Source organism: Scleropages formosus, chromosome 20, assembly GCF_900964775.1.
Source record: "Scleropages formosus chromosome 20, fSclFor1.1, whole genome shotgun sequence".
Classification (NCBI taxonomy): Eukaryota; Metazoa; Chordata; class Actinopteri; order Osteoglossiformes; family Osteoglossidae; genus Scleropages; species Scleropages formosus.
The window spans coordinates 7878960-7896605 of NC_041825.1; the positions used below are offsets into that span (position 1 = coordinate 7878960).

The window sequence follows — 17646 nt, forward strand, 5'->3', positions numbered from 1 at the left end:
GCAGAAATGTTAAGGTTCTCTTGGAAATTCAATTGATGCTGATTGATACTAAGGGTTCTAACATGTGACAAAGTGTTCCCCATGTCGTATCAACACCGCCAATCTACTGCTGAAATGGGACGGAATGGATCCCAGGGTTCAACATATTTCCTCCTAATTCTGACCATGAAAGATCTGAAGAAGTATGTAAAGAAAACTAGGTTCTGTTGGACCAAGAAAGCATTTTTGCACTTTTATCCAGTTGTGATCGCATGACCCTCCGAGCCTCATGTGTCTGTTCTCGGCTGCCAGGTGCGGAACCCGTGTTGTGCAGCTGTAGAATACCTACGTCAAGGTTTTACCTATGGTGTGTTGCGAGATGCCCTCTGCACCTCAAAGTCGTGCCGACGTGTTCTTTTCTAACTTATGGCCCTCCTCCTTTCTCCGCTGAACACCCACCTGCGAGATGTTTTCCACCACATCGGAGCTGCTGCCTGTAATTACACTTGTAGTGTAATTATTAGGCTGGTGTGCCTAATAAAGTGGCCTCCGAGCGCGTCTCGCCCTGATCGCGGTGGACTACTCTTCCCATAATTAACTCCACTCCAAAACACTTCCGTCAAGGAGGAGGATGGCCGTTACCATGGGAACAGCGAAGCTAGGAGAACACAAATTTTGGTAAACAAAGGAAGGAACCGAACAAGCTTGACACCCGATTGGGTTTACAGTCTAGAACAAAAGAGATAAAGCAGTGTTACTCCGTAGTTATATATAAATGTATATGTGTGTGTGTGTATCTGATGTTTATTCTTTTTGTTTCTACGTGATCATTGAGAGCGTTGTGATGGACGTCGACTGCACTGCACTTGGTCAACCATAACTTAACGGTAATGAGGAAAAAAAAAAAAAAACAACATAAAAAAGCCTTTAAAAAGCAATTATTGTTCTACAAACGCCAACTTTTCGTTAGAAATCGGATTCATTATTCGCGTTTGAGCTGCAATTTAGCCGCCTGCCATTTGACACAATGTGCAGTTCCGCGGCGCATCTGGCAGATCTGCTGCTCGGCTGCGCTGCGCTGCGCTGCGGCTGCTATATATATATATTATATAAAGTTTCACGGTGGCACTTTTTTTTTTTGTTCTCACCAGCTATATTACATTACCCCTTTCCTTTCACTTCTTAATTATGTGCCCTTCAGTAGGAGGAAAAGCTAGAAGGTGGTTAATATTTCAGTGCAGACAGCTGCCGACCGCGGGATACACGCTTCCTCCGAACTCCAGACCCAACAGGTGGGGCTTCAGTTCAGCGCAGGTGCCGCGTGAGCCGCCCACAGCAGCTGCAACACCTCTTATAATAATAATAATAATAATAATAATAATAATAATAATAATGCCTAAACGTGACATTGTAGTTGAGAAGTAATACAGTAAAATGAACGAAAAAGGTGATTGATAGGTAATATTTTGCAGACAGGGCACTCAAGTGTTGTCCACACTGACATGTCCTCTTCGCGTCTCTCATCCACTTATAGGATCAACAGGCCGGATAATCGGGCGCTTGCGGGCACCGGTCCCAGACAGCCCGACAGCCCGGCAACCCGCTGCTCTGTTCTCCGAAGGATGGACATCGAGTGGTGAAGTCAGCAGAAAACTTGAGCTGCGGTCAACATGATGAAGGACCTTCCAGGAGACTCCAAAGACCACCAGCTGACGGTAAGGACTCCAGCGGGCCGCACGCGTTCCCTTTCGCTGATGTGAGAAGGTGAGGAGTGCGTGCTCGCACTACAGCTCAGCAGTGCTGCTCCGGCCCTGCGAAATAACTCCATGGATATGTTGCCTTCTACTCTTGTGATTTCATGGGTCCCCGAGTCAGTGTGCAATCTGTCATTTTCACTTTTAAAGTGGTTACGCATATTGCTCGGTGTATTAACGTGGTATGTCTGCCAAATGACCCTCTATTAGATTCGATCGCAGATCCAGGATATTTGAAATGTTCTGCCGCTCAGCTCTCCTTGTGATTCACAAGAAGTTATATGTTTAGAATAAATATGGGGCAGCTTGACTGAAGCATCTGCTAACACCTACTACTATCAAGATGAAATCTTTTGTCTTTTTCGACTCACCGTGTTAGATGATCAGCTAATAATAATGATTTACCCATGTATACAGCAGGGTATTTTTACTGTGTCAGTACAGGGTAAGTACTAGAGCAGGAAGTGGGATTTAAATCAGGAATCTTCCGAGTCCAAGGCAACAGCGTAAACAGCTGTGCCGCACACTGCTTAAATCCCAGTGGGTAGCCGGTGCGAATCGACTTAAAGTGATTTTTGAACAAACGGCTGCTCTCTGTCTTTAGGTGGCACTCCGGATCCGTCCCATGAATGAGGCTGAAATAGAGGAGGGCGCTACCTTGGTAGCTCACAAGGTTGACAATCAGGTGAGCTTAACAGCGGGGAGCCAAGGGCCGAAAGTGCGATGCTCACTCACCGTGGTGCACGAAACAAACCGAGTGCTACCTGCGTCTTTGAGCTGTTTTTCCCCGGCGAGACTGTATCTCATTGTCATTGGCTCAGCTGCTTTTAATTTAGGCTACATGATGTCACTGCTCACCTCATCCTTTGGCTGTTAATTTGCGCTGCATCTTTAAGGGGTAAAGCTGTGTATCTAAATGATGATCTGGCCAGTGGTATCCCCCAGTCAATCGTTGATTGTAGCGGACGTAGCGTAATGCCGAAATCCACACGCGTTGTCTGAACCGCTTGTCCCGTACGGGGTTGCGGGGAGCCGGAGCCTAACCCGGCAACACAGGGCGTAAGGCCGGAGGGGGAGGGGAACGCACCCAGGACAGGATGCCAGTCCATCGCAAGGCACCCCAAGCGGGACTCGAACCCCAGACCCACCGGAGAGCAGGACCCGGTCCAACCCACTGCACCACCACGCCCCCCGCATGCTGAAACCCAGTTGCGCGTATTGTAGAGTTTATGTTATGTAAGGAAATACCATAATTTAAACTGTGTACTTTGCTGATGTTTTAAGTAATGAGTTCTCAGTGGGAGGATACTTTTGGTTTAGGTGGATAAGGCTAGAGCTTTGACTTAATCTGCTTATCCTGATTAAGGGAAGCAGGCTTTATTTTGCTTGCTGCTGAATGGGTACCCTGCGATGATCTGGTGTCCCATCTGGGGTGTCCTCCTCCTGGTCTCGTGCCCAGGGGTTCTGGGATAGGTTCTGGACCGCTGTGACCCTGAAAAGGATGGGTGGTTAATGAGAGTGAGAGAGAGAGTGGAGTTTGGCATGCAAAGAGTTAAGAACAAAATGGCATGTTTTTCGTGTGTGTGTGTGTGTGATTCCCCTGAGAGAGACTGGTGCCCCGTCTGAGGTGTACCCTGCCTAGCCAAGTGCCCTGTGCTTCCAGGATAGGCTCCAGACCATGGCAGTCTTGTATTAGGACAACCTGCAGGTAGTGTAGTGGTCAACACTGCTGCCTTTGAACCCAAAAGTTGTGGATTTGAATCCTACCTCCAGCTGTAGTACCCTTGAGCAAGGCGCTTCCTCTATATTACTCCGGTAAAATTACCCAGCTGTATAAATGGGTAAATGATTGTAAGCTTGTAATAATTGTAACCTTAACGCTGTAAGTTGCGTGGGAGAAAACTGTCAACGACACAAATAAATGTAATGCAACAAACTTTAACCAAAGTATGGATGAGGGAACACATTGCAATTTGATGCCTCTGCATTTTATAATTAATATTTCTCACATTTTTTGGGCTCTTCATGCTTCGGTGCCCATATATTTCCGAATTCTGGCTTATATGTTCCCTGAGAGCTGTATGATTGTTCAGCACGTATTTATTACTGTACCCACAATTAAACCTTAAGTTGGAGAGGTGGTCTTCTCTGCAAATGTCTAACCACAAAAGTCAGAATTACTATGTTTTCATTTTAGTTTCTTTAGGTTAGGCATATTGTAAACTGCTTTTGAGACACTTGTGGAAAATGCTCTATAATAAAAATATTAATAAGAATTTGTTTATTAGGTGATGCCAATGATCCTTTAGAGGTTAAAAACTTTTTTTGGCTATGGAAAGTTTTAGGACTATGTTCCATTCATTGTATTATTGATTTATCATATGAATTAAGTGTAAGATTTCATGCTAAATTAGGCAACATCAATAACCTGTTTCTTATTAGATGCCTGACACTGATTTGTTGTTTTAATTGGACCCACATTTATTGATTTAGCTGATGCTTTTCTCCAAATTAAGCAGCAATGTTAAGGTTACAATTATCACAAGCTTACAATTATTTACCCATTTATAGCCAGCTGGGTAACTTTTTTTTTTTTTTTTTTTTTTTTTTTTTTTTACTGGAGTGATTTAGGGTAAGTACCTGGCTCAAGGGCGCTACAGCCAGAGGTGGGAATCGAACTGGCAACCTTTAGAACCAAAGGCAGCAGTTCTAACCACTACATTACCAGCTGTCCCCCGCACATCTGGAATGTACAGTGCAGCTGTGTGGGCTGCAGATGTACTCATTGTGTGTACGCATTAATTTAATTTTAGATGGTGGTTCTTATGGATCCCTCGGAAGACCCAGACGATGTTCTGCGGGCTAATCGATCTAGAGAGAAAACATACATGTTTGACGTGGCCTTTGACTTTACGGCAACTCAGGTATTCCCATGCCGACTGCTTTTATTCCATGTTTCTGTCGTGTTATCGTGAGCGGAATTACAAAAGACTTACTTTCGAAATATCTTTCAAGATCGTGTTCCAATTTTCCTTTAGGAGGATGTATATGTGGCCACGATGAAGAACCTAATTGAGGGAGTTATTTCAGGTTACAATGCCACCGTGTTTGCATACGGGCCAACAGGTATGAACATTTCACCGGAGACGAGTTTGTCCACGGTATGATTCGACCTTATTTAAAGGCGCCCTTTCAGTAAACATGACTTCCTTAGTGTTAGATTTTTTTTTTATTTTTTTTTTTTTAATTTCGTGAAATAAATGGAGTGTAAATTATAAAATTTTGCTTTTTTTTTTTTTTTTGAAACAATTTCAGGAACAGGGAAGACCTACACAATGCTGGGCATCGACTCAGAGCCAGGAATTTATATTCGCACCTTGAATGACCTTTTCAAAGCTATTGAAGAGGCCAGCGAGGACATGGATTGCAGTGTTTACATGTCATATTTAGAAGTAAATGCAAAACTTTCTTCCTCTTTGTTTCATTTTGCTTTTCTTTCTTTACATTTACAAATCAAAATTTCAGATTTGTGGCTATTTTTTTACTTATAAATATGCATATGTATGTCATTAAGTGTACAATATATATGTTATTTGTTAGATATACAATGAAATGATCCGTGACCTCCTGAACCCTGCCTCTGGCTACCTAGACCTGCGAGAAGATGCCAAAGGAGAAATCCGGATTGCGGGAATCACGGAGGTCTCTACCAGCAATGCGAAGGAGGTGAAGGTTTTACCCGTGACAAGACGCTATATTTGATTTCTCTTTTAAAAGATCGCTCAAGATCACGTGTTTCGTTGAGATTAGAGCAGCACCAGTTGCAGATTACAGTTTCTGGAGTGCAATTCTGCTTTACCTTCCAGACTTGCGTGAAGGAGAAATGGTAATTCTGATGAAGTTTTATGCAGCTACTCATGATGAACATTGGTTCATATGGTGGAAAGAAACAAACTAACTGTACTTAAGAACCACACGTCCGCATCTTTGTCTCTCTTTCTGCTAATGTAATGGACACGTATTTTCTATGAGTATGTCACCGTGGAGAAAAGCGTCTGCTAAATGAATACATGTAAATGTACATTTTGTATTTACACACCTACATGCTTTTTTTTTCTGATTAATTGATTTAAGTCCTTCCTACGCCACAGATGTTCTCCTTGTCTTCAGTTCCATAACTCGTGAGCTGGGTCTGAGTCATCATGCTTTGAATTTGTCCTCCGGAGTTAAAATCATAATTAAATACAAATAAGAACTCACCAAAATATCTACACCTAAAGATTACTAAAGGTCTTTTCCACAAATCTTGTATACCCATTTAATGGTCATTCCAGAAAATGGTTGTTTAGTGTCAATGAATTTGATTTGATGTGTTCAGCTTTTCTTGCTGAAGTTTACACCGTTCTTGGTGGATCACTCCTTAATTTAAAAGTTTCATTAGCCATTTTGGCATAAACGTTGTGTAGGATTGTAATGTGAGCTGTTTATCGATTCAGTTTAAGGTCCATTTGTTAAATAGGCAACACGGTGGCGGGAGAACATGGGTTCGATCCACGCTCAGTCTGCGTGGAGTTTGCATGTTCTCCCCATGTCTGCGTGGGTTGCCTCCGGGTACTCTGGTTTCTTCCCACACTCCAGACATGCTGTTCAGGTTCACCCGTAGTGTGTGAGTGACAGAGAGAGTGTGTGTGTCATCCACTGATGTATGGATGAGTGACCCAGTGTAAGTAGTGTACCCAGCAGTGTAAGTCTGTGGGTGCCCTGGTTTCCTCCCACCGTCCAAAGACATGCTGTTCACCCATAGTGTGTGAGTGACAGAGTGTGTTCCACTGATGTATGGATGAGTGACCCATTGTAAGTAGTGTATCCAGCAGTGTAAGTCACCTTGGTGAATAAGGTGTGTGGGCTGATAACACTACATAGAGTTCATTGGAAGTCGCTTTGGAGAAAAGCAGCTGCTAAATAAATTAAAAAAATATATATATAAAATGTAAATGCTGGTTCACCTGACAGATAATGCAGCTGCTCACCAAAGGGAATAAGCAGCGTACCCAGGAGCCCACTGCTGCCAACAAAACATCATCTCGCTCCCACGCCATACTGCAAGTCACAGTAAAGCAGAAGAGCAGAGTGAAGAACATCAACGAGGAGGTCCGTGTTGGAAAGCTCTTCATGGTCGACCTGGCCGGGACGGAGAGAGCCGCACAGGTGCGAGCAAAGAAAATGCATATGGCCCTTGGTCGAAGCGTGTTTGTTTTTATTTCAGTCTTTGTAATGTAATTGTCTTTATTGTGCGCACGTCAATTATCGTTTGGGGGTCGGTGGGGCGGGTCTGGGGTTCGAGCCCTGCTCGGGGTGCCTTGCGGCAGACCGGCATCCTGTCCGGGGTGCGTCCCCTCCCCCCTAGGCCTTGTGCCCCATGTTGCCGGGTTAGGCTCTGGTTTGCCGCGACCCTACTGGGGACAAGCGGTTGCAGACATTGTGTGTGTGCTCGAGTTATCGTTTGAACTATAAATTTCTGTATAAATAAATAGTTTAAAATGAAAATATTCACAGAAATCACAAGGCTCTCAGTATGCTTAATTTACCTGTGTTCTTCTTAAGACCCAGAACAGGGGGATGAGGATGAAGGAGGGAGCTCACATTAACCGCTCCATGCTGGCCTTGGCTAACTGCATCAATGCGCTGAGCGAGAAGGGTGGGAAAGGCGCCCAGTTCGTCAATTATAGGGACAGCAAGCTCACCCGCTTGCTTAAGGTAAAGGAACCTCAGAAGAAAAGGTCATGTGGGATGCCTGACTCATTACTCTACGGTCTTCGAAGTGGTTGAATGAGTCATATTGTCTACTGGGGATGCGCTTAGCATATCGGCAACACTTGCAAGGCTTTGCTTCGTATGCTTAATTCAAGGTTTTTCCTCCAGTAACTGAACAATCCTCTTCATTTTTTTCAAGCCGCTGACTCCTTTTATTTTTCCTTGTTTCTTTGTTTAAACTACAAGGACGCTCTTGGTGGGAACAGCAGAACGGTCATGATCACGCACATAAGCCCAGCCAGTACTAACTTCGAAGAGTCTCGAAACACTCTCATCTATGCAGACAAGGCAAAGAACATCAGAACTAAGGTAGAGGATAATGGCCAACTGCTGCTCTTGTATAATTGGATATTTTCTCTTACTGGGTGCTAGGTAAAAATCACTAAAACCACTGAAGTACTGCATCTCCGCATGGTGGCACGTAGACCTGGTTAAAGGTTCATGAGCGATGCAGAGAAGCCGGTCCGGGATGCTTGCGGTCATTATCTTGCGTGGTTTTTTTCCAGCCTCTACTACAAAATTTATCGGGGAAGCAGATACTACCCTTTTGCAATATTTAGTGTGTGCTTGAAACAAGAATTGCTATATTTCCCGCATCTCAAAATAATGACATTTTTGAGCATTCGCATATTTTCCCGTGGAGAGTTTTACATTGGTAACGCTTTTTTCGTTTTTGGTGCGCAGGTGAAACGCAACCTGCTGAATGTTTCCTACCATATAGCCCAGTACACGAGCATCATCGCAGACCTGCGCAAAGAGATCGAGAGATTAAGAGCCAAGATAGACGAACAAGGTCACGAGCAGCAGAAGAATAGAGACAAGGCTGATATACGTGATGTTCAAGGTATTCTGCCTAAATAGTGCACATTCATGCGGTCGCCTAGAAGTCAAGAGCTGGGATCCTTCCCTGAGAGTAACGCTTTGCTCCGGGTGCCTTCTGCAGCGGAGGTGCAGAAGCACTCGGCCGAATACAGTCGCCGGGAGATGGGTCGACTGCGCGAACAGCTGCTCTGTGCCTTCCGGGAGCAGATGGAGATCCGCCGTAGCCTCATGGAGCTGGAGAAATGCAACATGGAGCTCCACATTGTCATGTCCAGGCACCTGGTCACCATCACAGAGTCAGAGGCTTTACCCAAAACTCTGAACATGAAATGCTGTGATTGTCCTTAGGGACATGTTTTAGCAACAAATAAAATTTTCACTCACTGGTCCTTTTTTCACAGAATTTTTGAATGTTCTTAAATATTATTTTCAGATTTTATAGAAAGTCACACTGAAATAGTGTCGCACCACTGTTCTATTTTCAGTGCCCTGTAATGTTTTTGTACAGTGTCATATATGGTGATTCTTCAGTTGTAATCAGCAGTATATATATCCTATAATAACTATTAGTATAGGTGTAAGAGGTATAAAGAGTCACATACAGTGATTTATTTTTTAAATTTATTTATTTTTTAATTGTAATCAGCAGTATACATATCCAAATCAAACTTTATTGTCACATCATCGTCAACATCACATGTACAGAAGAGTGAAAATCTTTAGTGCAGCTCCAGAAAATGCAGTATTAAGAGTATGTCATAAGTTATCCTGTAATGACTATCTGTGTGTAAATAGGAGGTATAAAGAAAGTGTCACATACAGTGATTTTTCATTTATAATCAGCAGTATATTGCATGTGTCCTATAATAACTATTACAATACATAAATTGGGGGGGGGGGGGGTCTGTCTGTTAACCTTGTTAAGCTCCCTTTTGCAAAAATAGTGTTCCCCCGATGAAACCGTTTCTCTCCTTTAAAAGCTGGGAAAGGGAGAAGGCCAGGTGTGCCAAGAAGTGGAGGGAGGAGAGGCGCAGTGAGAAAATGGACAAAGACAGGGAGTGGGACAGTGGTGCTGAAGAGCTGGACTCTACTGAGCCCCAGGACGTGTTGGCGGCCCGGGAAGAGATTGCAACGCTCCTGGCAGAGCAGAGGAAAACCACGGTGCTGAAGGTAATGCAGCCTTCCTGTATCTTTCTCCCCTTTCTGCTGTCCTTCCACTGTCGTCGTGGGTGGGTAATGTTTGGGTCGTTTCCTTGTTTCCCACCCATAGTCGGACTTGGAGGAGAAGCTGGCGAGCATGAAAATGAAGTCGTCCAAGATGGAGGAGTTGCTGCCGAAGCGGATCAGCAACGAGGAGCAGCGGGAGATCCTCGCCCTGCTGTGCCGGGTGCACGAGCTAGAGGTGGAGAACACGGAGATCCGGTCTATGGTGCTGTGCAAGGAAAACGCCCTGCGCACCAAGGACTTTGTCATCCAGCGTTATGACCAACACAGGTCGCTCTGCGATGAGATCATACAGCAGCAAAAAACCATCATCGAAGGTGCTGCCCTGTGGTCGTTTCAGCGTCTGCGATATCCGACGACTGCATTCGTTAAATGGCGGAAACGTATAGAGCCGGTCAAAAGTTTGAGTACACCTGGATAACCTAGGCAGTACATTTATAGGACAAATTGGGCCGAAGAGCCAAACAGAACAATGCACAAGTGTTCTACCTTTCTGGGAAGGGCTGCAGAAGAGCTGGGAAGAAGTGCCAACTGATTTCCCTCCAAATCTTGGTTTCTGGATGTCTTGTGCAAAAAATTGAAAAGGCGTCCAGAAAGTATACTCAGACTTTTGACTTGTACTCTTAATCTAGCCACAATCCTTGGTATCTACTGGCACTTTTATTTTGCTTTTATTTGCTCGAATGTTTCCAGACTATGAGATCCCAGTGCCACATGAGCTCGAGCAGCTGTATACGCTGTACTTCAATGAGCTGAGGGATGGGAGCATCGACCAGATTCTCAGTCTCCACACCATCACTTCGAGCACAATGCTGGTAAGACTCTCCCACAACAGTAGGTCTGTTTTCATTCTAAGACGACAGAGGACTTAAAATGCTTAGATAACAAATGTGTGGAGTTGAAAACGGTTTCAGAGTCAGATTTCCAAGTGAACTGGCTGTGCGTCCCGAACTGTTTTTTGTATTCCTAGGATGGATCAATATTAGATATTGCCAAACAGATGAAACTGGGAGATTTGATCCCTGACAAGGACAAGGACGATCTTACCCCTAGGACAGTGGTTCAAGAGAACAGGAAAAGCATGTCCTCAAGAAATAAGAACAAACTTCCTTCTTTGGTGCCGGATCATGAAAGGTAATTACATTTTTCATAAAGGATAGCAAATTCCATGAAATGCTGGCTTTTTCCATCAATAATACACAGATCCAGAGGTGGTCTATTTGGACTTCTTGGTTTTAATATCTAGTGTTTATGACAAGGGGGGCACGGTGGCGCAGTGGGTTGGACCGCAGTCCTGCTCTCCGGTGGGTCTGGGGTTCGAATCCTGCTGGGGGTGCCTTGCGACGGACTGGCGTCCCGTCCTGGGTGTGTCCCCTCCCCCTCCGGCCTTACGCCCTGTGTTGCCGGGTTAGGCTCCGGTTCCCCGTGACCCTGTATAGGACAAGCGGTTCTGAAAATGTGTGTGTGTGTGTGTGTGTTTATGACAAAGTTTAAAAAATTATTTCCATCACGTATAAATCTTTGTTTTAGTGAATCCAACAAGGTGTTCAAATCCACTACCAAGTCCCATCAACTGAAGCGCGGCCACATTTTCTCAAGCCCCACTTCATTAAATCAGGTAATTAGTTTTGATTAATTAAATTTAATTTTGTCAACTGAAAGGTGGTGTGCGTTTCTTTTCGCGACAAGATCGCGTGTTTCTAAGCATTTATCTATCTGTCTCAGTGAGTCCTGGTAACAGGCACTGCTGCAGATTTTGAGAAAGACAAAAAGGGGCAAATCATCATTCCCTTATAATGAAGGCTGTGCTCTACAGTACTCATCGCTCTACAGACCACTGTGGAAAAAAATATTACCCCTGGTTTTTCCTCCCTGTTTTTCTGCTTCACCACACATTTTTCACTGTAAATTTGGCCAGATCTTCAACCAAAACCAAAAATTGGATAGCTGGAACCCTGAGTGGACAAATAAAACTGTGATACTTATTTATTGGTTCAGTAAACTGATACAATACACAGTACCCTGTGTGAATAAAGCAGTTGCCCCCTTGGATGCGGTAGCTGGTTCTGCCACCCTGAGGAGTAACGCCTACGCCTAGACATTGTCTGTAGGTGCTGATGAGTGTGTCATAGTGCTGTGGAGGAGAGTCGAACCACTTATCCTTGCGGAAACTCTTCAACTCTGCATTTTCAAGCATGAACTGCTCTTTTCAGTTCCTGCCGCAGCATCTAATAGCTGGACTTTTACTCGGCCGTTCGAAAACTCTGAATTTTGTGTTCGTAAACTGTTCTGTTCTATTTTATTGCTTGTGCATTTTGGAACAGAAATCGTGGTTCCTTCAATGGTATTAGTTCGTCCAGGACTTTCCCAAATGATCCCCCCTTTTAGAAGCTGAACTAATCCTGTCTAAATTCCATTACCTTTCATTAATATGTGCACAATCATACATATGTAAACAATATATCTGCGTTTCCTCTTTTTGCAAATAAAAGCTTATTCAGTTGAAGGGCATCAATAGACCCCCTGAGGGTATCAGCCCCGAGACTATGAAGGCGATTGCCTCTGACACCAAGAGCATCTCCGTGGTGGCGGCCAGGAGGCGGTCGCGGATACACAACGTGGAGTCGGGCAGCAGTCTCTTCAGGGCCAAGGAGCGGAGCCTGGTGTCAGTGCAATCCCTCGAGGAGGCCGAGGAGTCGGACAGGGCTGCTTCGGAGCCCCATGGAACCCCCGGCATCGTCACGGTCCAGCCGGCCATCAGCATGGACAGTCTGGCCATCCGTACCCCAGAAGGCCTGGAGGTCAAGAGGCTGCCGCTCCGGGTGCCAGGAAGCTCCCAGTCCAGCTCCAAAAAGGAGCTGCAGAGAGCTGACAGAGGGATGGCCTCCATCGAGAGGCGGGCTCGGAAGAAGCGCTCAAAGTCCTTTGAGGCCAACTTGAAACGGGTATGCATTCGAAAGCAAAACGTGCATTAAAATGCGTACAAATGCCATTAACTTAACGATTCCCTTCAGTCTCAAAGGTATTTCAAAAACCAGCTAAAAGTATTTTTTACAGTGTTGTGCATTTTATGCGTGTCAGACCAAATCCCAGTGTCTTGTATTGCTGTCTCCTTTTTTACATGCCTTAGAAACCCAAGATCAGCACTTCGAGGAACCCTGTTCTTGAGAGCATTTCGGATAACAGACTTGCGCGACACATACAAAACTCGAACCAGTTTTCGCTAAAGAAAGGGGGAAATCCTTCGCCACCACTGCCAGCAACAAATAAAAAATTAAATGGAATTAAATATCCCATCTCTCATCACAAAGGTAGGGCGTTTTGTCGGGCACATCATTTAAACGGCTCTTAAGGAAATAATGCATTGATAGAAAGGTCCAATTTAATCTGGCCAGTCCATAGTTTATGAAATCAACATTTAAATTTATCCCAAGTGATTTAGAATGTTAAGGTACTTACAGTTATTTACTCCTTCATATAGCTGAGTAATTTTACTGGAGCAGTTCTAGGGTAGGTAACTTACTCAAGGGCACCGCAGCTGGGATTTGAACCTACAACCTTTGGTCGCTAAGGCAGCAGCTCGAACCAGTATGCTACCAGCTGTACCCTTAGCTGTTAAACCAGCTGTTTAACACATGGAAATGAAAAACTCAAGCTTGTTCGATGAAGTGGACACAGATGCATGTCCAGCTCACGTCAGTAGCACATAAGACCTCCAACACAACTGGAGCGCGCGCGCATTCAAAGTCGTCCGGACGGAGCGGTCCAAACACACACTCTCAGTAGCCTACACCCCAAAATGTACCCCTTTCCACTGTGGTCTATGTATCAGACCTAAGTGTATACATTACGCTTGGAGGATACATCTATACTGCATGTACTTAGGAGGCATAGCGTTTCCATGGTAACTGAGAAGTGACAAGGTACTCGTGTTTAGGCGAAAGCCACATCCTGAAGCTGGAGATGCGAGGCACCCCGCCCTGCACCGTGCTCCAGAAGAACGCCGAGGGCAGAAGAGGTCAGACCCTGCACAAGCGAGTCAGAGGTTTGGGTCTCAGGAGCATCGTTATAGTTTTTCTTTTTTTTTTTCCTGTCTAAACGCCTAAATGTATGTGCATTTTTTTGCAGCTTCTAGAAATAAACACACCTTTTTATTTTTTTAACTCTCAAGGCCCGTCAGAGTTGTCAGGCACAAACAAGCTCCTACTGCAGCCTGGGAATTTCAAGCGAACCCTCCCCGGCACGAGGCACAAAGGAGCAAGCAGCCAAAGTGACGCCCGCCACAGGAACGGACTCTTCTGACTGTGGCTGCTTTTAATGGGAGCGCACTTTTCATTTAAAAATAGCACTTATGAACATACGTAATATTCCTTTTCGCTGACTTTTGTTATTTGCCGTGTGTTTAGAAATAGATATTATATGCTGTGTACTGTGGCTCTAATAGTTGCGTAATCATGTGGTATAAAGTATCTTTCTTTCCGTTCATTTTTTGTTTAGCTTGTCAAAATTTTTGTAATATATTTGTATTGAGTATATTGAAGCCCTGTATATATTTTATATTTTTAAGACATTTTGTAGATTGTATTGCTTGTCCTTTTTTTTTGCATTAATTTAAATGCGCAGCATTTATTACAAAAATAGATCTTAGAACTTATTGATCCCTGGGAGGAATTCAGTTGCACAGACAATACAAATGGTTGCAATACAAGTGAAATAAATTAAGTTAAATATATGTACATGAACAGGTATGGTATACCATTAAGTGGAATTAGCAATGCCAGAAAAATCATCCTGGCTTCTGGCATGATAAGAAATTTTTTACTGTAAGGTTTAATATTTAGGAACTGTTGAATGGGTAATAATGAGGATGATCAGAGCTACTGCCAAGCATTCAAAGGGAAGATTAGATATGTATAATATTCAACAATAATGTTAGTATTGGACAGTATACAATTTATACCAGTTGAAATATTATTTCATTAAAACTGTATAGCACCTTGAAGTTTTTGATATTAACGCTAGCACATTTTAAAATACCTTTTTGTTGTTAAACGCAGAGAATTTGAGTCATTTACGTAGGTCTAAATATTGTTTGTATTCCCGATATATTGTTGCAATACCTACTTATTATCTGAAACGGAGATGTCTGTCTGCGTGCAAATAAAGCCAGTCAGATTTTTTTTTTTCAGGTACTAAGGCCTTGTTTTGTTTTTAGAGCCAGAAAACACATATCTTATTAAAATAGTATTGATTATATTTTTTCTTTTTTATTCTCACCCAGCTACTAAAGGCAAAGTGCTCAGAATGAGGTGTTAGCGCTGCTGACGTGTAACATTTACAATTTGCGTTTCACTTTTACGAAGTGCGTAGTGGCACTATTTGAAATAAGTACTGTACACATGAAGCTACATGTAAATGTGTTAAGCAAAATAATGTCAGCATCCTAAAAAAGTCCCAGCAGCGCTGCGAGCCTTAATGAGCGTTGCTCGGCGAGATCATGTTCCTTCTTGCACGAAAAACACAAATTAGAGTCTCATCGGCCCAACAAAGCGATAACTCCCCTTCCAAAGGGACGGCAAGACAATCGCGTGGTTTCATCGCACCTCTGCCCATGCCTGACGGTCGGTGAAATAGCTCCCACTCAGCCTATTGTTAAGAGCCCATCCGCAGCTGCACAGAAGACTCACTCGAACACATACAGCAGTCCGTGGGAATCTCTGGAGACGACCGCTATGTGCTGCATAGTTCTCCTTTCTCAATAATTGTCCATGATTTACATTTATTCATTTAGCTGATACTTTTCTCCAAAGCAATTTACAGTGTTAATCTAACTACAATTACTCACCCATTTATACAACTGGGTTTTTTGCCCCACTGGAGCAATTTAGAGTAAATACCTTGCTCAAGGGTGCTACGGCCCGAGGTGGGATTCAAACCTACAACCTTTCGGATCGAAACGCAGCAGCTCTAACCGCTGCGCTACCAGCTGTCCCCGAGTTCCTGTTATACACCATTTTTTCAAAATTTAACATATTTAAATTGTTCTGTGTGTAAGAACAATTATTTGATGAAGTTCACCAGTACTGCTCATTGTCAATGTAGAGCACAAAGTTTTCTAGTCACTATCAACTCATTACATTCCCTCCAGTCCTGTGTTTATTTCTATGGGGACAGCTGGTAGTGTAGTGGTTACAGCTGCTGCCCTTGGACCCAGAAGTTTGAATCCCACCTCCGGCTGTAGTACCCTTGAGCAAGGTACTTACCCTAGAACTGTTTCCGTAAACTTACCCAGCTGTATAAATGGATAAATAATTGTAAGCAGGTTAATATTGTAAGCTGCCTGGAGCAAAGCATCAACTAAATGAATAAATGTGAAAAATTTGCATTTGCAAAATTTGGTGCTTCATAAAGTAAAATGCAGGTACTCGCCTGTCCAGCTGAAATATAATGTAGTTTGCTTTGTATTGTATGTAGCGCAGCAGACAATAGCAGGTTGCATATGCAAATTACACCTTGGCGGGACTGAACACGGCAACTAAAAATACCGTAAGCGGTTTGTTCACCACTAGATGGAAACCCCACCCTGCAGATTTGTTCTGAAAATTGACATGCCGACCATGCTGGATGGTATAAATAATTTCGCCGTTAATCACTTTGGTGAAAAGCAAAGGTGTGTGATTTTTATTATAATAACAGCCACATAGTAATAATTAATAAACCACTTAGACCTGCATATCACACACACACATTTTCTGAACTGCTTGTCCCTTACGGGGTCACGGAGTCTACCCAGTAACACAGGGCATAAGGCCAGAGGGAGAGGAGACACACCCAGGACGGGACGCCAGTCCGTCGCAAGGCACCCCAAGCGGGACTTGAACCCCAGACCCACCAGAGAGCAGGACTGTGGTCCAACCCACTGCGCCACCACACCTCCTTCCTGCATATGAGAAATCTATAATGACTACAGAGTGCAAATACTCTAGCAGACATTGTCAAATTCAGAGTGCAAAGCGTAGCTGTGTTTAGTGCGCTTGTTGATTTTATTGATTAGTAATAATTGGGTTTCGAGTTCATCAGACGTGAGCGATCCACATAATTCCTTAGGCTGCCTCGGGCTTCATTTCCCATGCAGGCGCTGCGAAATGCTGTGGGAAAGAGCTGAAAGGGCCAGGATGGATGACAGCGGACAGCCTGCTAAATTGGTCATGAACCAAGTGCTGTGCGGCAGAGCCTGGCGAGAAAGGTCAGCGTGTGAGTGTCAGGCTCTTACGAGTGCCTCTTTCGGAATCGGCTCTGACAGGTCTGTCACGGGTCATCTCGGCTCCCGCTCGCTCCAGGCCGGCCGCTCTCCAGCGTGACGCTAATGCACGCGAAACAAGCTGCCTAAATGGTATTGGGACCTAACTGAACACCTTAAGCAAAGTATGCAATGTGTAGTAACGTTGCCGTTACGTGTTATGTGAAGAAACAAGGAGCGCGGTAAAACACAGCGAAAGGATGACGAACGAGGTTGACGTGACTTGCGTAAAAGTGGACTAGATACCGGGGCCGAGATCACACCTGTCCAAGTGGCGGGATTTCATTATGGCAAATCTCAGCTCAAAATGTCACATTCTCTTCACAGTTTTTAAAGTAAAAGAGGACGGACGTCGATATAATAATAAAAAAAACATTTTATTTTCCATCTTAACATTTTCACATATCAGACTTTCTGTATCCAATTTTATTCCACGCCGAAGGTAGCGTTCGCAACTCACCGTACTCAAAACCGTCATTTATTTTTTAATTCATGCATTTTATTAAAAAGTTTTCTTCTTTTATTCATTGCTTAAGTCATTTCATATCTTGTCATAACAATATGCTCCCTGCTTTACATACATGGCAGCTCCATCCTTCTGACGGTCGCCCCTTGAGATCTATAACTGCGAATGATACATGGGAATACATTTTCAATACATTTCTGTTTCCGAAGTAATGTTTTATTTAACCAGACGTTATTACCCACATTTGTTGTTCAGGCACATCTTGGGGGACTGAACAAGGCCTTGCT

The 17646-nt window shown here is 43.9% G+C and overlaps 1 protein-coding gene across 1 annotated transcript; it reads left to right on the forward strand.

The window, feature by feature from the left end:
- The first annotated feature begins 654 nt into the window (after positions 1-654).
- Positions 655-14128, forward strand: LOC108926596 (kinesin-like protein KIF19). Its single transcript, XM_018739364.2, has 22 exons — positions 655-866; positions 1181-1271; positions 1514-1694; positions 2338-2418; positions 4547-4657; positions 4772-4859; positions 5049-5185; positions 5334-5459; positions 6747-6941; positions 7338-7490; positions 7734-7856; positions 8232-8391; positions 8491-8665; positions 9350-9539; positions 9640-9910; positions 10287-10408; positions 10564-10727; positions 11124-11211; positions 12086-12538; positions 12724-12904; positions 13531-13638; positions 13765-14128. The coding sequence occupies exons 3-22, from the start codon at positions 1650-1652 to the stop codon at positions 13893-13895; spliced, it is 3102 nt and encodes a 1033-aa protein (XP_018594880.2). The 5' UTR covers positions 655-866; positions 1181-1271; positions 1514-1649; the 3' UTR covers positions 13896-14128.
- The last annotated feature ends 3518 nt before the right edge of the window (positions 14129-17646 follow it).

What these genes read in the sequence shown, in the direction of transcription:
- LOC108926596 (XM_018739364.2), top strand. Translation starts at nt 1,650, where the DNA reads ATGATGAAGGACCTTCCAGGAGACTCCAAAGACCACCAGCTGACG. An exon ending in TGATATACGTGATGTTCAAG is followed by an intron (nt 8,392 to 8,490) that starts GTATTCTGCCTA and finishes TGCCTTCTGCAG; the next exon opens with CGGAGGTGCAGAAGCACTCG. An exon ending in TTGAGGCCAACTTGAAACGG is followed by an intron (nt 12,539 to 12,723) that starts GTATGCATTCGA and finishes TACATGCCTTAG; the next exon opens with AAACCCAAGATCAGCACTTC.